This window comes from Apostichopus japonicus, chromosome 9, assembly GCF_037975245.1.
Source record: "Apostichopus japonicus isolate 1M-3 chromosome 9, ASM3797524v1, whole genome shotgun sequence".
In the NCBI taxonomy this organism is placed as follows: Eukaryota; Metazoa; Echinodermata; class Holothuroidea; order Aspidochirotida; family Stichopodidae; genus Apostichopus; species Apostichopus japonicus.
Window position 1 is genome coordinate 35716687 of NC_092569.1, and position 22852 is coordinate 35739538.

Here is a 22852-nt window from a genome sequence, read left to right on the forward strand (position 1 = left end):
ACACGTGCAAACACGGCCAAGAGACTTGTGTTGCCAATGAAAAGCGGATCTTATCGTCTGCTTCTTATGTCTGTACACATTGTATACAGTCCTGAAAACCTACGTGGGTTCCAGCTGTAGTTCAAACGCGTGAAAGAAAATAGCAATGTTTGGAATTGAAAATTGCTGTGAACCTTGAACTTATATATCATTTAGCCAGGAATGCGGTAGCTATGAGATCAGGACATTAGTTATTAGTTGCTTCTCCTAATTCACGTAATCGGTCCAGATTTATGTTTGCGTCAATGATTAGAACCATCAATTACTCACCTGTATTTCCACTGTGTGATCCAACTGATAGTCGATACTTGTCTGCTTGGTTATTAATCCTAAAAGTCGAATAGACGGCGTATTTTGATGATGAGCCGGAGTCCCTTAGATCAATACGAAGCTGGTAAGTTTTCTGGTTGGTCAGAGAGTAGATATATTTATTACCTAGCCAGTGGTCATGATTTTTATTACCGAAACCGCCCTTGTAGTCCGTCCAACCACGATAAAAGTTAACGGAGGCACTCGATCGTCGTTGGAAAACCTATAAAATAAAAAAAGTGAATCCAGCTATATAATCTAGTTATCCGTAAGAGCATAACATTCAACGCCGTTAGATAGTTAACAAAGATATAGATACTGTGAAAGTGAGATAATTTGCAATAGTGTTTTGTTTCTTGATTTTGGTTCTTCCTTAAATGGTCAAGTGCATCTCAAAGAGATCTGCAGTGCATGATTTTGAGGAATGTAAAGTATAATGTGAGAAAGTTCAGAATTTAAGTCCTTAATTGTTTGCGAAGCTCACCGTCCATCCTCCTCCGTTACTTTCCATCTCACAGTAAACCTGAATGCCGCTTGGCCAACCATCAGGGTAAATGGTGTAAACTCCATCATTGCGTGTACCGGAAACATAAAGCTCGTAGCAATCTTTTGGGAGGCTTGTGCACGTCACTCCGTTCCCTTCGTAGGTTTGATTACAGTAACATTTACGGATACCACTCCTCGTTGCACAGGTTGCGTGACTACTACACTGGTAACTTTCATCTACAAGCCGGCTGTTCCTACAAGTTGATTTTCGTGTACATCTTGAATTGATGTAAAAGTGGCCCTCCTGTTTTAAGATATTCAGCAAAAAGAAAAACAACAACTAATAATGAATTATGCATTTGCGGTTGTCATATTGAAATGTACTGGATTTCAACGATGGGTGGCCACGTGATTCCCGACTAAACGTAATACATCCCTCGACTGAAAGTTTTTACTGGATTGGCGACAAAAAAACTGGATCTATAGCCCCTACACAACCACGATGCGCACGCTACTCGGTTATCTGTAAATGCAATGTAATTATCGACAAGTATAAATAGTAAAGGTTTGCTTCTAATTATATGGACAATGATATAAAAAAAAAACATTACAAAATGACCTAAAAGAACCGTACTGACCCCTAATACACTTCCTTTGTCGGCAACGAAGCAGTTGTGGGTGCACGTCACTCCGTCCCCTTGGTAGTTTGGATTGCAGTAACATTTACGGACACCGCTCCTCTCAGTACAGGTTGCGTGAACACTACACTGGTAACTCTCCTCTATAATACGGTTGTTTTGGCAAGTTGATCTTCGTGTACATCCTGAATTGATGTAAAAATCGCCAACCTGATTTCAGATATTCAGCGAAAAGAAACAACAAATAAACAAATTATAAATTTGAAATGTACAGGATTTCAACGGTAGCTGGCCAAAGATTTGGTCCCCTCGAATGATCTAGGTACGGGTATGAACCTTTATGAAAGTTTTATGAGTTCTTTGAAGCCAACTCCTATATAGGGGGCGTAGGGATCCGCCTTAACAAAAAGAAGCTGCAAATATTGCATTCAACGGCCTATCGCAACTTTACATTAGGCATACAAATAAATCTAACCGCAAGACTGTGATAAAAAAGTATCCATAAATTTTTGTGTCAGGCTTATCAGTGCATGTACACCCGTAGGAGTGGCCTCGTGATTCCCGACTAAACGTAATATATCCCTCGACTGACAGTTTTGACTGGACTGGCGACAAAAACAAATGGGTCAATGGCCCCTGCCCAACCACGATGCGCGTCACTCGGATATCTGTAAATGTATAATGAATATTGACAAGTATAAAGAGTAAAGGTTTGCTTCTAATTATATGGACAATTATTAAGAACGAAGCATTATAAAAAAGGCATGAAAGAACCGTACTGACCCCTAACACACTTCCTATGTCAGCAACGAAGCAGTTGTGGCGACACGTCACTCCGTCCCCTTGGTAGTTTTGACTACAGTAGCATTTACGGACACCGTTCCTCTCAGCACAGGTTGCGTGAACACTACACTGGTAACTCGCCTCTGTAATCTGGTTATTTTGGCAAGTTGATCTTCGTGTACATCCTGAATTGATGTAAAAATCGCCAACCTGATTTCATATATTCAGCGAAAAGAAACATCAGATTAACAGAATGATGAAATTGCGGTTGTCACAGTTAAATGTACAGGATTCTAACGGTGGGTGGCCAATGATTTATTCCCCCGAATGATCTAGGTACGGGTATGGATCTTTATGAAAGTTTTGTGAAGTCTTTGAAGCCAACTCCGATGAGGAGGCCGCGGGTTCCGCCCTGAAAAGGTAGCTGCAAATATTGCATTAAAACGGCCTATTGCGACTTTAAATTAGGCCTACAATTAGATTCTAGCCGCAAAATTATCGTTAGTTGTATCCATGCATTTTAGTGTAAGGTTTATAAGGGAATGGACCTATGTGGGTATAGCCTTTTGCTTCCTGAGTATATGTAAGTAAAATATTTGATTCTTATTATATGGAAAAAATCATTAAAAGCAAAACACTTAAAATGTAAGAACCGTACTGACCATTAATACACCTCCTTTGTCAGCAACGAAGCAGTTACATTGGTTCAGAGGGATGCATTGTTCTTGCTGTCTCAGATAATTACCGACGCAAACACATTGCTCTGTTTCGCTTCGAGAGGTAGCCGAGATGCAAGTATTAGGGTCGTCACAAGTCCTCTCACATGTCTCATTGCTAAACATCTCATTAGCTGGACACCATTCAGGGATTGTTTCTAGAGAACAGAAAATTAAAAAAAATAAAGTAATAGTAACCTGGTACAGTCACGGCAAATATGACATGTGGCATAGCATAGTTTGTCGTCATTACTTAAATACGTGGTTGTCAGAAGGCTAAAGTAAAGGAACATACACTCAGAAGTTGCTCGAATAAATGTAGAACATTTTAAATAGGTAGTGGCCGTTCCTTAGTCACATAAATGTTAATATTTATTCATATAACAGGATAAAACTCCATCATTTGATGTATAATTAGTCTGAAACCAGGTAGTCATGGCTTGTTTCTGTTTCAGAGTTCTCTAGGTGTAAGTATAATACTGCTTTCTGACAACAATGGTAATTAATAACAACATCAAAATTCTTTCGTTGGTTGTTCTGATCACAATTTTTATGATTTTTTTGGCTTTATATTTAATAATGTAAAAGACACTTACCATCTGATATTTGGAATGTTCCTAAACTAGATATATAATAATCCCCCCATTCATCTGAGATACGAAACTCGTCGTATGTTACATAGTAAGTTTCTCCAGCAACGCTCTCAAAGTCCATTCGCAGTTGGTATCGCTTTTGATTTGTTAAGACGGCAATTTTCTCATTTCCGATCCAAAAGTCACTCCCTAGAAAGCCAAAGCCATTTCTGAAGTCTTTCCAACTTCTACTAAAATTTACAGAATCCGATCTTCGTTGCTGTAATACCTTCAAAGAATATCAAAGAAGTTAACTATGACGTGATTGAATTATTATTATTTGTTCCCTACTGCAATGCGATTTTTTGCTAACAACTATTACACAGAAAAACTTATATATTTCTAACTTCAGTTTGTAGTTTGGGCTAGATGTTTACAGTTCCCTTGGAAGAAGAACTGGACTGTACCTAAGTACAATCTGTACTTAAATTCCACAATATTTAAAATAATTGATTCAAAATTTCGTTTCGATAAAAAAGCGAGTTCTATTTGAAATAACGACTTTGTATTACATCGCTTTATATTGCTGCAATCAAAATCTGAAGTAAATTTGTACAAAACTATTTAAACTTGAAAAGAAAACATCAAATAATCAGCCATACCGTCCATCCACCAGTATCAAGATCATTATTACAGTAAGCCTCAAACGGTTCCGGGTAGCCATCTGGTTTAATAAGATACACTCCAGATGTATTGTGGGTAGAGGAACATGCATTCGATACTTCTTTGCAATCTCTCGGATACGCAGGTTGTTGAAAAAAAAAGTATGAAGAACCTGGATGGAACGTAAAACAAGGTTAACATTTTATTGTGACTGAAAAATAATTTCAGCTAACGAAAATATCGCCTAAGATGCTTTATCTCAATTGCCTCTCTCCACCCAGGGGTTAATGAGTACATGTCAGGTAACTTGTCATTGGGCGCAGTATAAAACTGCAGCCGTCTGGAAGGAATGTCTCTGGGACAGGTTATTATTGAACAGGGGTAATAAAACGTCTGGAAAGCTCTTTGAAACCTATCGCTGTTTAAAAGCGCTACATCAATCGAATATTATTATTAATATTTTTACTATAAGACTTTTTAGCTAATTGTAAGAGAACTGGTTTCGTTACTAAGTGAGTTAAGGCAATGCATCAGTTTAAATATCAACTATTACTCAACTACCATATAGTCGAATATATCACGACTAAAGTTAAATGAAGTAATCGTTATTGAATTCTCAGATGTAACTGATTTGAAGCATTATATGTGATTAGTTTTCAGCCTGCAATGGAAATTCAAAGACCAAGTCACTTGATTTCTTTTTAACCGAGCTTCCGTAGTTATCAATCATATCCAAGTGAGATCAAAAGACTCACGAAAACAGGAAAATCCCTTTTGTTTAAAGTACCTGAGAAAATATCGTGGGATATAAAAAGATCGAAAGTATACTACTCAGAGGAAATCAACCACAAAATAGATATTCGGAAAAAGTAACACGATTGAAAAACAAAACGTCAAGAGCGACCATTAAAAGCTAACATTTCCATTACATAAGTCATATACCTTACAGAGGTTACTTCTTATAATAAGAAAAATCATATGATATAAATAATACACCTACCTGAAGATCTTCCCTCGGCACTGACGATTATCTGTGTAATAAAAGACATTTACTGAATACATTACAAGACATACAGAGTATTGCAGTCAACATAAAGCAGGATCAGATTAAATCTAATGTTAATAAAACCAGTTTGAGGGAAAGAAAGAACCTTTCGTAAACTGGTCTAAAATATGTTAGTTTAAGAGTAAAGTCGATTTATACTTTGATAAAGTTTCCGGATAACCACTTACAATGATGTTTTTCTTTTGTCTATATTCAATATCTGATTTACAGGTCAATGATCACTTACAGAGTACAACTTTCTTCCAGGAAACATTAGACCATTGGTATTTTTCCGGTTTTCAGCTACTCGGGCACATGATACGTAAGTTCACGTAAAGAACAAAGGCAATAGCCGACTGCTTCCTTAAACAGCTTTGTTGCTTAATGCAGACAGATGTTCTTTGTTCAAGTTATATTTTGACATTAGAACATTTCAAACATGGGTTGTAACACGTTTGTGTTTAACAGTCCTCAATAACACGTAGGGATCATTAACATCGCCCCAGCTATTCTTGTTGGACGAAGATTACCGTGTCTTGATACTTACCGTGCACAATGAAACTCTGAGTTTTTAATGGTGTCATTTTACTTGTAAGGTAAGTTCATAGCCATAGATTTGTATATCTTGTTAACTAAACAATTGTAGCAGCGCTACAGAAGCTCAGCTAAGCTTCTATTTGAAATCATTATGTCTAGTGTTGTGCTGATATCGCCAATATCGGACCTGGCCGATATCCGATTTTTTCAATCTCAAAATCGGCCCCATACCGTTACCGATATTTTTCAACAGCCAGTATGAATGTCAAATCGCACTTTAAGTCATATTTTAATACATAAAGAATCAGAATTATCATCGGCTATCGTAAAATATTATATTGCACAGCACACAAACAGTAAGCACTTGATAATTCCTTTGTGCCTATTCTATAACATTAGCCCTAACCTCTTTTTAACTGAATGATCATAGTCCCCAACAAGATGATATGCAAGAAACTATATTTGCTAGCATTTTGTTCTTGGAACAACACAAGTCCATTCTTCCTGTTACTTCTGTTGAACGGTTCGTTACTCTGTTTGACCCACTACGTTCAAAACTTAAGCTACAAGTCTTATACAAATTGTTGTCACATAGAGCCCCGTCATTCTTAGCAAAGAATGTTAAAAGATGACGACAAGTTATGAATAAAACTGACTTCATATAGAAAAGACATTAGCGTATCCTGGCTAAGAACTTTTACTACTCTTAGTGATTAACAGAACCAAAACCACGACATTTTCTTTATTTTTTTTTTAACTTCCGTAAAAAATATATCCTACCATTTGCCGGTTATACTGACAACTAAGCCTATCCAAAATTAGCATGTGCCTCGTCCTTGAATTATTCGACAAATTGTTTCAAACAAAATTCTCAAAATACAATCTTTTCAACAGTCATTTCTGTTTTAACAAAATGCATCCATGATACTCATTGCAGCTTTTTAAAAGATTTTTTGGAATGATTCAGTAGGGTTGTCCACGTGTTATAAATGTTATTCTCAGCTGAGGACACAGAAGCACTGTGCAAGTTAGTGTGATAAGCTACCAGCGACGTAGCCAGGAATTTGAAAGGGGGGAGCACTTTTTGCGATTGATATATATTTTCAAAATTGTAGGCACGACTATCTCGACCATTGGTTGGCGCGGAGCGTGCAAGAAAATTTTTGGTTTTACAAACCCCTCAGATGGCCGGAAACGGCCCTTCCCGAGTGTTCATTCTGGTTCCCTGGCCTCTTGCTAAACTTGAGACACCTCACACAATATCACTTTTAAACCCACAATACAAACGAGTAAAAATAGTACGTAATTCAATACTACATAATGTCACTTAAAATCAGCAAGGTACATGTACAGAGTAGTCTTACTTTTCAACTTCTGATACTTGTAGATACAAAGATAGGCCAGAAATGTCTTTGATACAACTATAGCCAGCAGTTGTCTTTGATACAACTGTAGCTAGTAAATGTTTAAGTTAGCCTAATAAGAGAAGGCGAGAGCTATCCAACGATTGCCATCTGATGCAAATTTCTCAACTGTTTTCTCAACTGAAATATTATCTGCGTAAACGGGTTCTTAACTACATGTTAAAAAACTGACAAGATCGGATCCTAGTCTTTTCCGGCGCGATAGAAATGACAGCCTAGATGACAGAAGAATAGGTCACCTAATTTAGCTATATTCTTGCTACGTTCATTTCAATAGTTTTTCCTGTCTATAGACTCTTAAACTCGTCCAGCAAGCTTATCGATTTGAATTATGGGTGTTTAAAAAAAAGATAACTTGGCCAAAATAATGTAGGCCCAGGCCTACAGTGCTATATACTGGCTACGCCCCTGATCATATGATATCATTATCAGCAGATTTTGTTTCCTGTTTGAATTCTTTTACATGTTCTTTTACATAATATATCAGAAAGACAAACATAGTGCTCTTTTACAATTTTTCCAGTAGGATGATTCTTGTTTATTGTCCAATGTCTGGACTTTAATACATTTGACGAACTTAACTGATGGACAATATAAACTTTCATACTTTGTAATATAGCCAGATATGCAGTGGCCTAAAAACAAGTATCGTTATCGCAGTGTATTAGCAGTTTAATACTTATTATAGGAAGTGCGTATCACGTACGATTGCTAGCTTAGCTTCATAACATGCTGTTCGTGCAACAACTTAGGACGACTCATAGAACGAACGTTGTCGACGTCGTTGTGCATACAGTTCATGACATTCCATAGAGTGCGGTTAGGTAGGCAATATGTATTTTATTACGCAGTGGCCAACTGTAGGCTTGTAATTGGCTATAAGCTTAATTTAGCTAATTGCATCTGCCAAACTAAGTAATTAAGTAGTTGAATCAGTAGGCGTGAATGTTACTACGATTACAATCGAGTTAACGGAGCTGACGAGTATTCAAGATCAAAAGAGCACTGACAAAATACCATGCTAAAAAAACGACAGTTTAAAAAAAAATCGACACTGAAAGGGGGGATCGGTCGCTCCCCCTGCTCCCCCCTGGCTACGTCCCTGTAAGCTACTCCTGTAGTTATAAACATATAGTCACATAGACTTGTGAAATTTACTTTAAAGCGCTACAAAGACTGGTATGTACGTAACGTTAAGTGGCTTGACTGGTCTGCTTACAGATTGTTATATCATTAGATCGGTAAATATTTTTATTAGAACATTTCGTCATGTATGTTTGACCAGCTAGAACTGAATAATAAATCATCGCAAGAAACAAGAAGTGGCTTTGTTGTGGGAAAACAGAGCAGAAATTGGAATTGGCTCCAACAATATAGGTCATTCTCACACGTATTACACACACAAACTGTGAAAAGGGTCAAATTGGAAATATGTAGTCCTTTAACAGAGAATAACATCGAACTAGATTGGATTTGATCGAGTCTCACACGGGTGGAATTTTGTCCCACAATGACGGGAAATTAAAATGGAAGACATTTTGCTACTCACATCAAAACGCATGCTGTTCATGAATACTAAAAGGTTGAAAAACAAATAACATGATCATGGCATATGATTGTGGCCCACATTTCATTATAACTTAAATCTTTACAGAAGCCCCTGATTTGAGTCCTCACATGACGACAAAAAATATTCTTCGTGTACAATTTTGGTTCACCGCCATTCAAACTTATATCTTCAATGCAAAATGATAGAAGTACAATATGGCACAGCAAATGTAAGACAACCTTAGTAGCGCTACCTCAACAAATCTACGTGGTGCAGTAAGAAGAATAGACTTTTAGCAATTTAATTGTATCTGTTATAACATGATGATCATGATGATGATACACATTGCAAGAGATAAAGAATGTCAACAGAAAGGACAATATAAAAAGAAGAAGTTAAGGAAGAATGAAGGAATTTAATCTCTTTTCTCTCAGACCAAGTCATTCATGACCAAAATTCCAGAGTGTGATATTGTTTTGCCATAGGGGGAAAGAATTGAACCAATACTCGGCTTTAAATTTGTAAAAGTATCAAGGATCGGAAGCAACTTAAATACATTTTTTTCTTGTTTGTTAATGCCGAATAATTATGATATAAACATGTTAGAACAGCCGAGCATATGACAGTTCAAAGTTTATTTAATGACAATGTTGTCTTTCAAGACAAACACATATTGTATAGCAATTCTAGTAGTGAAATAGACAATTCTCTGAATAACCAGAAAACAAGGTTTAGATCATTCCTGCAATTTTAGCAGTTCTCTGATGTTTTTTCTCTCCATCAAATTTGTGAAAATGCTTCAAACTGTGAATGCACATGGGTGATAGTTTTTACATGTCGAAAATGTTAGGAATGACTTTTTGGCGCGATTTAGTATCCTTCTATAAGAATATTTTCCTTGGATACAGAAAATGGTATCACACTTACCTAAAGTCATGAAAAAAAATTATAATCTACATTTTATACTTTGCCGTTGTCAACAGATTGAAGCGGTCAAGGCGATTTATTTGGGATATAGCCAAAGTTTTTGTTGTCGTCGAGAATGTTATTCAGGAAGCACAGACGGTGTGCGACGTTATTGTTGTATCTGTATAAAACATTGTGTTTATTGTCACCGTATGCTGAGTATCACATGCCGTTTGTTCCCTTGAATATAATGGAGGAATTTAACTCGATATCCTTCAACATATAAAGCGAATTATTACCATACATTGAGCAGTGATAGATGTTATGATAATACTTTCTAGTTTTTGCAACGTATTAGAAAAGAGACTTTTAAATACAGCGTCATGTATTTTATGTTGTTTAATTTGTAAAAGTCTATCATCGATGTTTGTTAAGTACAGGGAGAGTTTCCTTTGTATACTGAATTATATTACATGTTACTGTAAACGATATAAGAAATGTTAAGTTTTATACTACACCAAACAGCCCTATCACGAAGGGAGGGTGTGAGTCCGGTAGGAGGGAGTGATTGAGGGCAGCGAAGAGGGAGAGTATATGGGTGGGGATCGGTGACTACTCCCATCGCATACATGTTGTAGATGGAGTACATTTTCAATGATCCTAGGTTAAGTAGCCTTGTTATCAAGTTTGAAAGACAACATACATGAGAATATATTCGCGTTGGTTTTACATTTAATTACTGTATTCAAATTGAGACTAATAAACGTTACAAGAACGTTTATATGATCGCCACAACTTTATGGAACACCTTGTGTGGAAATCAAAATAAACTACGGTATTTGTGGTTAGAGAATTAAAAGATAACTTAAAGGATCATGAATATCTGTCTTTCTTGTAGTAGTCTATTTCCATGTAATACGCTAACACCTAATACACTATTTCGCATATTTTTAGTTAATATATGCATTAGATATTTAGTTCTTTGCATGGTGAACTAGCCTTAAATATTCCAATATTTGACAGAAAACATCACTTTGGATTGTCATTAGAATGTTGGTGAAATGGATTGTGTCAAAAGGCTTTTTTTTAATAAAAATGAAATGTAATATAAATTTGGTGAGAATTTTCTCACTCCAATTATGTTGTATTATTTGTTTTCTGTTTTTTTTTTACTGTTATAGATTATGTCTAAGTAAATACAAACAACAAAGCTATAAATTGAAAAGTATAAATATTTAAAGGACAATCAACAAGAATAAGAATCAGTTTATTATTAAAAGTTATAGAAGATTTCTCTGCGTCTGTATTATGTTATTACGCTAGTAATATCGGCCTTTAGTGTTATTCGTATGATCGGGTTAAATTTTAGATTTGCCTGTCGCACTTTGTCCAGAATGCAGCCTAAATTTGGAGCTATAATGTCAAAAAAACTGAATAAATGGAAGAAAAAAATACAATTCCTTCGTGCATTTGTCTTTATTTAATAAGGCATTTATGCAGCTTTTGATTTTTCTTTTTTTTAGTCTGGATTGATTACACAAAGACTACACAAAGAAGTAAAAAAGCTATTTTATCGTTTCTTAAATGTATGTATTGAATGCCATATGAGCATATCAGGGATGTGCACATTTTCTGTTACTGTTTTAGTTAGCTAACGATATCTAAATATATCTCAATTAAGTTTCCCATTCGGAATCATAATCTTGTTTTTTCCTTTTAATTTCCCTCTTATCTTGGCAATGTGATACGACATTAGGTATGAGTCGGTATCAAGGAGTTACCTTTGGTCAAGTTATATTACTTCTCGACATAATCATTAACGAAATCAGCCTCATTTAACTGTCACTTTTAAAAAAAAAATCGACAGAGTTTTTCTTTACAAACTTAATCATTTCAAATAAAATAAAGGAACATGTCTTACATTTGTTCTGCTCTAATATCCGTCATATTTAGAATAACGGAATATTGGGATTATATTTCTTTGGAATCTCTGACAATATATAGCGTAACTGAAGGAAATGAGAAACACAAAAAGAGAGAAAAATTAGAAGCTAGCCACTTAAACCGCCGGAGACATTTTCATGATCGCGTATCATACCATGCTTTAATGTAAGCAATTTGAAACCAGAACGTACTGCCTGAAAAATAACATTTGTTATTTTTCTGGCTTTGTGGAAGTATTTTATCTTTGATAATTCGTTCTGCGATAAATCCGTGTAACCTAAGTTTTCTATTTTTAGCATTAATTTCAGTTTCCATAAATTAGTTTTAAATTAGATTGACGTGTACACAAGTTGGATTTATTGTTATTCAACTTTGTTTCCTTGAATAATATGATATTTTCAAAATACATTTCAGAGTACCTTTTTTTTTTGTTGAAGACTGTTTTTTCAAACTTTGGCACACATATAACGATATCTATTAAAGAGATCTCTATGAGCATGTAAAGGAAGTAAATATTTAGGTGCTCTTTAGAAATTTATATCTGAAACTTTCGTGTTTGGATGATAGTTCAAACAATATAATCAAACGTACAACTGAGCATTTCTTCTAATTTGATTAAACCCAAACAACAGTTTAAAGTTATAGATTTCTAATTTAAAGGATGTACCTTGTCATTATGTAGTTACCCAATTAAGCAACTTTGTGATTGGATTATCACATAGAAATTGTTTTGTATTAGAGTAGTTAACGCATATGTTGCTTTAATGTATTCATCAGGATAACTTGGACAAAGACGAGCAATAAAATGTCTGTTCGGAAATCATATCAAAATAACAGAGCTGACAAAGGAAGTTGCCTTTACGCAGATGAAAACCAAGTTATTCGTATGTAGTTTATATCGAAAAAATAAAAGCAAGGCATTATAATAAATATAAAAAAAAAACATTGAAAACATTTAACTATACAAAACTTACCGAATAACGCTCTGTTTCAAAAGGGAATCTCATGATTGGATTTTTAACAAGAAAAACTGTTTTTTTTTTTTTTTAAAGTTATTGTATAGTGTTTTAGTTATCGCTGAAATAAATGAATTTCTTGTTTTTAGTTATCGTACTCGTAGCCAATATTATGGAGTATACATTTATGAGCTAGAATGATTTACATTTGAATTTAAGCTCACTTATTTTTTAATATCAATTCAGTGTTGTAACGTGTTGGTATGGATCTGTGAAAGGTAGGGTTGGCTATTGGAGGGAAACCTTGTGAACAGATGTGCTGTAAAGGATATGTTTGGAACGATATACTCATAAGTTTGAAAAAAGGATTACTTTTTCCTTGCCTTATCACGAAACTTGATTGACTTTGAAAAATTGGTGTGTAACGAAAACACGTTTGAGATGTATGAATGAGCTTTTCTTTTAAGTATTTTACATGTGAGCAAATTTTAAAGAATACTGTATATAAGCAAAGAAGAACCGATTAGAGCTAATCTTTTGTTTTTATTCTAGTATATGTGGTTAAATTAAAAGACGTTTCGTTATTTTGATCGAAACGCTGCTGTCTTTTCGCGAAGTTAAATATTCTGAGTATTTCTAATTGAAGGCCTTCAAACTGTAATTTATCAGGATTTTTTATCGATATTTTCCTATTATTTCGAAGACGCTAACTCTTCACTTTTCACATAATTTAATATTAACAGAGTTAGCTCAACAACACATTGATGCAACTTATGTTATTTTTTCGAAACAGAAAATATTTCAATGGAGTAAAATATAAAATATATTAAACAATAGAAAGACTTACCATTTCTGTTCCAAACGAGTTCCAAATCGTCAAAACAGTCAAACAAACTTTGAAACACTTCTCCATGATTTCGAGTTTGTATAAATGACATGCGAAAATATGTTCGATGAAGTGCAAAATGGCAAATGACACAGGGTATCTATTTAGGGGTTACCAACACCCTATTGAAATGACCGTAGTAGTATGGATGTCCATTAATGCCATCATTTTATTTGAAATATGATTTGGTGAACAGCTTATACAAATATACTGCACATCTATAGTATTATTGGCTTGTGTGTAAAGAAGACTATTCGACATGCGCAATCCAACTTAATATTATTTACAGCTATATATATCTTGAACTTTCAGTCAATAGTGCAGTAAGCTTCAGTTGCATTATGTTAAATTGTCCTTTTTCCGATAAATACAGCATACCACCTACTGTATACTTATTGACTATCGTGCCTCTAGTTCCAACGATAGCAACGGTATTGCAATTCAATACATGTAAATGTACTTGTTTTTTAAACGAATATTAATTACAATGATCACTTTTAATCCACAATACATTTAGTGTGGTTTATGTTAAAGGTTATGTGGTTGTGTGCACGTGCGGCGATCATGGGGGGGGGGGGGGCGGGGGGCATGTCCCCCAATATTTTAGGTGGGGGATATAGTATCTAATATCCCCCAATATTTGGTGGCATAGTCTTTTTGTGTGGCTATAATTAGAAAATAATGAGATTATTTATCCAAATCATATTTGGCGGTGGTTAAAACTTCATCCAACACATTCTGCATGAGGTAAATGACTCTTCGAGGTCGTTTCTGTGACCTGTGACCGTATAGCATGTTGTCACTCATGATTATTATCATAATGTCTGTACATCCTTTATGTAAGAGTGTAAGTACGTACAATCATATATATGATCGACATCAATATGGGTTCAATGTTTTTCCATTTGACCTGTTTCCTACAAGATTTCTAACCGCAGACGCGTAGCCAGGGGGCGAAGGGGGAGACCCCCCCCCTCGAGCATATTTTTGTGTATTTTTCTATGATATCGAAGTTTTATAGTAGCCACTATAAGAGGTTTTAATTTTTGTATACCAATAAATTAACTGTGTCTGAGTTTTCGAAAATTCCCTGACCGACATTCTTCATCATACTTTCCTCTACTCGTACAATTTTGACCGGTCTGTTAGGAGTTGAAGGTTTTTTTTTCTATACTGGTTGTCCATACATGATAGTTTGTGCATTTTTTTAAGTGAATTTATTATTCAAATTCTGAACAAATAATGGGCTTAAAACCTGGGGCTGACGGGTATTGTGGGCCGTTATGTAGTATTACCTACAAAAGCAATGATCCACAGGAGAAGCGATGAGGTCGAACATGATGTGCGACTGGTGACAATCTTGAAAAAGGTTATGGATAAAAAATTAAAAAAAAACTATTGGGAAAAACTTGGTTCTTAGGCAAAAGTGTATATCTGGTTGGTCATTTTCAAGCCCGAGAAGTGCCATTTCCGGTGATCTGGGGGGCTACCAAAACCAGAAATTTTCTTCTACGCTGCGCGCCAACCGATGGTGGCGCTCCGCTTAGATAGTAATATACAAAATATCACGAAGCGCGCGAACAATTTTGGGGATGAAAGTTGCTACGCGCCTGCACCCAAGCAAATGTCCCCCCAATATTTGAAACAGATCGCCGCCCATGGTTGTGTGCCAAACGACGTCAATGCTAGTAAGCCGATGAAATTAGTAGGTATGTTGATTTACTTGTTCTGGTTAAGCTGCTATTTTAGCTAAGTTACTTCGCTTTTGGGTTGGAAGGCAAATTAAAGCAGTATCGAAAGGACAGTAAGTGATACTACTAATCAGCACTATATAACATGCATGAACTAGTGCAATACATCTTATATACCGCGAAATGTACTATATGATCTATTTTACACTATCAATATGTATGTACAAATATCTAATTAACACAGTTTGGAACATTCGAAGTTTTGCAGCGGTATGCTATATGAACAATACTTCCTTGTTTTATGATGCCTACGTCACACCCTGTTTACGGGATCGAGTATCCTCACATCTGATTGAATAAACATGTCAGCTGTTTCACTGGGCTTTGACGAATTTGTTTATTGACTGTAAGAATTACATCAATACAGTCTGTAAATTATAAGGAAAATATTTTTCATTTATATAAGATATTTAATCAAAGGAGCATGTTTTGACCTATGAAAAGGTAGGTTGATATTAGATTTTTCTTTGATACAAATTGTTAAATGAAATTTATATCTGTTAACCAGCAGAGGCGTAGCTAGAGCTTATTTGGAGGCGTAGAGCTACTGTATAGGCGTAGCTATAAGTGGATCGTTTAAAAGTGGCCCCATTTCTCAGGGGCCGGAGGGTTGGTTACGAACAGTTTCAGCCAACGGAGACAAATGTCAGTCATGATTTTGCATGAATAATTATATGAGTACCAGCACCTCTACGCCATACTATTATTTAGCTGACAGTGGCGTAGCCAGAGGTAGAGGAAAAGCTGTCCCTCCCACACACAAAATATTTTCAGGGACGAAGACTGGGACGGCAAGGAAAATTAACCAAAGAAAATAAATAGCTATCATATATGATACCGGTCCGGTTACTCTTTGTTACAGCACAACGTTTAGACTGCTTCTCAGAAGGATTCTCTCTTTAGCTATATGCCCACTTAGCACAGAAATATGTTTCACTTCGAGTCAGTTATTGACATTTCTAGACAAAGTTCCGTAAGTAGCACGGCACTGGATTGTCGTCTTTAATAAAAGTTCACCGAGAGAGGAGATAAATGTGAATACCTACCCTCATGTCCTATTATGTATTTTAAATGTATTATGTACCGGTATTCAATATATACAAGGCCGTAGACACGTGGACTATGAGGACATAAACCTGAACACCCCCACCCCGAAAGTTTCTAGCAAATGGTTATAACACCGTAACGCAAATGTGTTTAATATATAATGAAAATGATAGCATCGTGCTTCTAAACACCCTTACCGAGACACAATGTTCAGAAAGGTGAGAGTACACTCCACCCCTTAAGCCCCACCCTCTCTTAAGATCCCTTCCTAGTACGGGCGTCCAACTAAAATTTGAATTTAATTTCGTAACAGGGTGTACAGACTGTACATTTTCATGCAATTGCATATCAGTACAGGCGTTATGTCAACCTTAGTAGTTACATAGTAGTTCACGCACATTCTATGAACCTTCGGAATAGTACAGTATTACTTAATTGAAACTTGTTTTGCCAATGCCAACCATGCCAGACATATTAAATAAACAAAATATAATTGATACTCTTTTCTACTATAGCGATGCATTCCACGGCAGTACTAAATCTTTTAGCTTACTCTTTTTATTATTTCAGAAAAAAATACATTGTTATGTAAACCAGTTGAACTTTTCGGATACGTTGGAGGTAACAAATGAAACTTTTAATATAATTCGACATTTTGAAATAAAATGTCGCACTTTAAGTTTTGAGCATAATCAGTAGAAATCTGTGAGATAATATAGTTGCAGTTTTAAAATAACTCTTGATACAATACGTCAAACCTTCGAAATATTCCGCGTACTGCCTGGGTGACTATTGAATGCCATAGTAAATTGTGACAAATAAAGATGGAAACACATTTGGCAATTTCAGTGAGTGAAATCGACTCCCGTATCAATTCAATCAGTGCATGTGAAAACAAAAAGAAACAAAAGTTTTCATAATCGCAGAGTCAACACAAATTGCACCGGTCTAGTCGGTCCCGAATTGAATCTACATTTCCCTTGAAAAGGAAGGATTTACGCTCTGTACTTCCATTAGAAACAACCATATCATACGGCACATATTCGTTTTGCTGGATTAGGAATGAAAGTTGCGAAAAAGAGTTCAGTTAACTTTACAACTAGCTTATACTGAATCTTCTGTGACCACAATTCATTAATACACCTACATTAAATCACATCCAGTAATAAATAGTCCATAAATCAAACTTTTATATCCATAATATCAGAGCATTGTTTATTTATATCCCCTCCATATAAATGAATTAACTTTTGAAGGAGTCTAAACTTGGAAAACAACTGTTCAAATTCCAACCCGTAAAATTCAGATGTGAAATGGAATGGTGATATTAACATGTACCATATCATCTATGTTACACACTGCTTTTTTTTATTCATAGACAACAGCCCGTCATTGTGGAGACGTGGAGTTAGATTCACATTATCCATCTTTTAGCTTCATAGCTACTGTACATTGTCACATGGTTAGAGAATAATCATAAAAGCTCAAAGAATAATTGGTGAAGATTTGTTATTCATAATTGTTTTCCATGTGTAAACATTGCAGGAGAAAAACTTTAAGAATCAGAAGGGAATTGAAAGTTGCAATTAAAAGAAATAATCATCAAATCAGTGAAAACAATTACAGCAGCACAGTTAGCTTACACATATGGTGACCCGAGAAAAGCTGAAACCATTCTGGAGATGGTGAGTTGTTTATTCATGATGATTTGAAATAATCGTTGATAGCAATTGTTTGTTAATATGATTGACCTTGAAGCATCAAACAAAGAAATATGAGAAGGAAATCAAAAAGAGTTCCAGATCTATGTTTTTCAGTTGAGTTTCTAAAAAGCTTATTTGTCTATTTTTTTTTTAAACGTTGTGCACTTTTTTTTCATCTTTCAAGTTTATTTCTCAGTATTTCAGACAACAGAGTTAGTTTCTCTTTGCTAATCAATTTTCCCACAACATCATCTGGGAGTTTATCCTTTTTCGTGTTCTGTTGGGAAAAAATGATTAAAATAAACGATAAAAAAGGGTACAACAGAAAGCTAACTGGGAAAATATAAGTAGAGTTGAAAAATGTTTTGATCAATGGGTACCTGAGCCTGTAACCTTTGGAGTACAGTACTATGCTCTACTGACTGAGCTACCCAGCTGTTAGTTAGAGGTGATCCACACGTAGCAATTTTGTGGCTGAGTATAAAGATCACAGAACTTGTAGTACTGGTGTCATTCGGTTTTTACTTTTCGAATGTGAAATAAATTTAATTAATTTGTAGATACGTACAGAGTTCTACAGATTATATACATGGCATACTGCCACTACATGCCAATGCAAGTACTTCAAATTTACATTTCAATCTGTGTTTTATTGACTTTTTACTTGGAGCATATTATGTTGGTAATAACATTTTGTTATAACTAACTAAAAAAATATCTTCCCTAAGTTGCTCATCTCCTAACTCCTGCAAATGCTTTGAGTAAATGTTGCATTATTTTATTCAAGAAGTTTTGGTGAGTTAGAAGCTACAATGATTATAAGTTATGAATGGGGATGGCTCTAAGCTTTGTTCCAGAAAGAAGATGCTTCATTAATCTACTGGACTAACCCAATGTACTGGCAGGTAAAACAACTGTTTGCAGTTGATAGGTTACAAAGTTCACATCGTTTATAATACATCTTAATGTTAATCATCTTTCAGATCGTTATCATAGATCGTATCATAAATATTCCGTTTTTTCGTAAAACAGTTGTCAGCAACGGAAGATGTCTTGGAGCGTGAGAAGCAAAGGACAGAAGGAATGATCACGCCAACTAAGTGAAAAGGAGGACATAAATTAATTAAAACAGAAATAACTTCTGGATCTCTGACCGTTTTCATCTGAGTAAAAGAAGCTTACATTAGTGAGTTGGCTGGCTACATAATACTTTTGGTATGCATATTTGGTCACCTTGATATCCAAAGGTATTTCGTTCAATCTTAAAGGATCACAGTAGGCAGCACACACGCCGGATGACTTTGTTTGAAGACGGAGCTGGATGAGTGATTGAATCAACGTTCTACTTGTGCCGTTTCGCAGAATGAAAAACATGTTTAAAAGTTAACTAGTGGAATTTAAAAATATTTTTTAATTGGAAAATATCGACAAACGTCTCAAAAGATGTTCTCTTCAATAATTACAAATGATCGTATGGTGATTAGTTAATGGTACAGCTATATCATTTTTCTGGTGATTCCATCTCGACGGTACTAAAACTGGCATAGCAACAGTTTGTCAAGAATCCTGGAACTAAATATGACCGTTGATTTTGTTTGCCAATGTTATTGATCACATTCAAGACAAAAATTTGGTCACTGAGTTATCTTGAGAGCCATGTCACCATATGTTGAAAGACATGTTCAAAATATTTCGTAAGCCTAGCCTGGGCAATGCCTAGTTTCGCTTGACTGTTGTACATTCCAATGAAATGCAAATTTAGTGGTGGGGGATGGGGGGGGTATTGCAGTATGATACACATTTTAACACATTGTCAATGCACTTATCTAAGAAACTCATTGTATTAGTGTCAGTAACTCCCCATTCCCCTAATTGACACCCACATTGACGATTGCAATTAAAAGAACTCTTTCAAAGTTATCTGTAGACAGTACATTACAACTCCCTTAAAATGTCAGCACTTTGTTTACAATTCAAAGGTGACATATGATCTGACGAAAAATTCCTCACTGGCCTCGGCACCACCTTCAGAAAGTCTGTATCTACTTTTGGTTCACAGCGTATCTCTTTGCTTAGATGATAATACAGGCTACCAGCTTGTAAGTTGGCTAACTTTGTAGGAAATTTCAACCCCCTATATGAACTTATGCCAAACAATGTGCATCATTTGCTTGTGGTTTCTAGGCTCGCTTTGAAAAAGATCAATTTAAGATTGATCAAGTTACTGGAAGGAAGAAATTAAAAAAAAAAAGGGCTGTATCAACAATTTTCCTGCACAGGCCTAACCCCAAAAGGCGAAGAGCCCCGAGGGAAAGAAGCATGGTCCTTGCTAAGGTTCACTTGAAAGTAAATGGTGCTCATTGACCACTCATATGCTTCCCTAGCACATAGTAAGCAACAGTTAACAGACGGTGAGAAAGATGAACCTGTTGGGTTGCTGCTTACTGTACTTTCTTTCACTGCCATTTTCATCACAGCAACAGATGAAATATCTGGCAATTTGAATGTTTGTCTTATTTTGTTCATATTATTAAGCTGTTTAGCTCACACACTAGCAAATGATCAAGTGACAACAACTGATGCAGTATATTTAAGGAGAAGTATTTATTCCCCATTAATGAGAAAGAAATCTTATAACTGGTAGAATGCAACTTTAAATTTGCAAACACTAGATACAATCAAACAAACGACAATGCTCATTTACTAGGTAATCTACTGCCCTATCTTTCATATCATTCTGTCACATCAGTAGGTCACATTTTTCAATAATTGTAAAAAACAAACTCCCTTGATGGGTGCTTGGTTAGATTCTTGCAATTTTTCAAGTTTTTTCAATGTAAGTTTCATGTGTGGAAAATACTCTTAACGTCATATGAGTGTCGTCAATATCTGTATTATAGTAGAAATGTAATAAAAACAATTAATCTTTATACATCACATTTTCTGTTATTTCATTCCTGTTAACAATACACAAATATGACCTGATATATTGTTTTATAAAAGAGTTAAAACTATGATTTCTTTTTAGCATAAAACTGAGCAATAAAAAGAGTTCTTAAAGTGGCAATAACGCTAGCACTATTAAAGGTGGTGAGAAACAAAAAATGGATGCTAATCTATAATGAGCTGTAATAAATTTAGTGCAAACCGAAGTATGCCAAAAGGACCTTATATAACCGTTTCCTCCAGACACACAGAATGCACTTCGGAAGGTAAGTATAGAGAAAAGAAGGCAATAGGCAAACATAAAATAATGCAAGAACTTGCCTTCATTGAAGTGTTTAACCCTGATCGGTTAAATGCACTAAGCAGCAAGAGCACACGAGGATGCAAGTGGAGCGATGCAACCAAGGAAAAAGCTCTCCAAATTCGCTTTGCTTGTGGGCCTAAAGGTTACGCATTACTCCGAAAACAGGTCAACCATTACCTTCACTGCGTACACTAAGAAAAAGGATAAAAAGTGTGATATTTGAGCCTGGTATCCTAGAGGAATTATTCAAGAATCTGGAGATAAAAGATAAAGCAATGAAGGATCAGGAGAGAGAATGTTGTTTGACACTAGATGAAATGTCCATCACACCAAACAATGAGTTCGACAACAGTTGTGGTCAAATTCGTGGCAATGACACACTTCCAGGACAAGATGACATTGCTTCACATGGACTGGTTTGCATGCCGAGTGGTGTAACAACACAATGAACCAGGTTTGTGCTTACCATTTCACTAGCTATTCATATGATGGGGCAGAAGCTAAGCCCATCATAACAGATATCATTAAAAGCTCATAATATAAGACTTCACATTCATGAAGTTTCCAGTGACATGAGAAGTATGAATAGGGCAATGTGGGATAATCTGTGGAAAAGACTGCCAGACTATCAACAAGATTCCATATATATGCAACTCCAACCGCTTCCTGCACCTTTTTGCAGATGTACCACATGTCTAAAAAAGTCAGCATTGGTTATATGCACAGAAAATCTGGCTTCCTTCTGAGCTGGCAAATACACATGGATCGTCAAGTACAGAGGTCAGTGTGAAACCACTGAAAGATCTTGTCAGCTTTCAAGAAATCAAAGAATTAAAGCTAGCTCCAAAATTGACGAACTATGCAACACTTACACCGTCCCACTTTGACAAGATGAAGGTATCACACGCACTCAATTTTACTTATGCTTTGCGGTACCTGGTTGACTGCGAGGGTCACCCAAAAGGATGTTTTAACACCTGGCTGGTTTCTAGAGCTCTGCAACAGATGGTTCAACGTGATGTCCAGTTGTTATCCTGCCATGGCCTTGAGCAAAGTGAACCCAGTTCAACACGAAGCAGCTTTGATTGCTTGTCAGACAAATAACATTCCTGGAATATATATATATATATATATATATATATATATATATATATATATATAAATATATATATATATATATATATATATATACATATATATATATATATATATATATATATATATATATATATATAGATATACATACATATATATATATATATATATATATGAGTGTGTGCGTGTGTATGTGTGTGTGTGTGGTGACTATAGTTGGAAGCAAAGAGAACAGGATATCCCATGTAAGCGGCCCTTTTCGGGCGCGGAACAGAAACTATAATAGTGGTGTTTAATTTACACTCTTCTCTGAATATGAATTCTCCTAGTCCTTCCCTTTGAATAATGTAGCAGATTTTGACATGTAATGGAACACATTTTCTAATGTCTATGGGTGAAATTGACCTTCATATTAAACTTGTTTCATGCGCCAAAAATCAAACCGGTTGGAAATTGCAGATTTGACAGAAATTTCAAACAAAAAACTTCAGTAAAATAAATTTAGTTTCAAGAGTTATTTGTGTATTTTTTTAATGTAACAGACCTGTCAGAA

At 35.5% G+C, this 22852-nt stretch overlaps 1 protein-coding gene and 1 long non-coding RNA gene across 2 annotated transcripts in view; one reads left to right on the forward strand and one right to left on the reverse strand.

Annotated features, from left to right (window-relative positions):
- The window catches only part of LOC139972969 (uncharacterized), a 30662-nt gene extending 25407 nt beyond the window's left edge, over positions 1-5255 (reverse strand). Inside the window, exons 1-8 of the mRNA XM_071979287.1 lie at positions 5207-5255; positions 4206-4378; positions 3568-3832; positions 2918-3129; positions 2256-2465; positions 1473-1682; positions 833-1138; positions 310-571 (exon numbers count right to left, since the gene is read on the reverse strand). Coding sequence (XP_071835388.1) covers positions 310-571; positions 833-1138; positions 1473-1682; positions 2256-2465; positions 2918-3129; positions 3568-3832; positions 4206-4378; positions 5207-5255 — 1687 coding nt within the window. The remainder of the gene's footprint in view (positions 1-309; positions 572-832; positions 1139-1472; positions 1683-2255; positions 2466-2917; positions 3130-3567; positions 3833-4205; positions 4379-5206) is intronic.
- Positions 5256-5636: 381 nt separating this feature from the next.
- LOC139973693 (uncharacterized) lies at positions 5637-22312 on the forward strand. The gene is made up of 3 exons (XR_011795291.1): positions 5637-5847; positions 17797-17936; positions 18987-22312. It is a non-coding gene; the product is annotated as an uncharacterized lncRNA (long non-coding RNA).
- Positions 22313-22852: the final 540 nt, after the last annotated feature.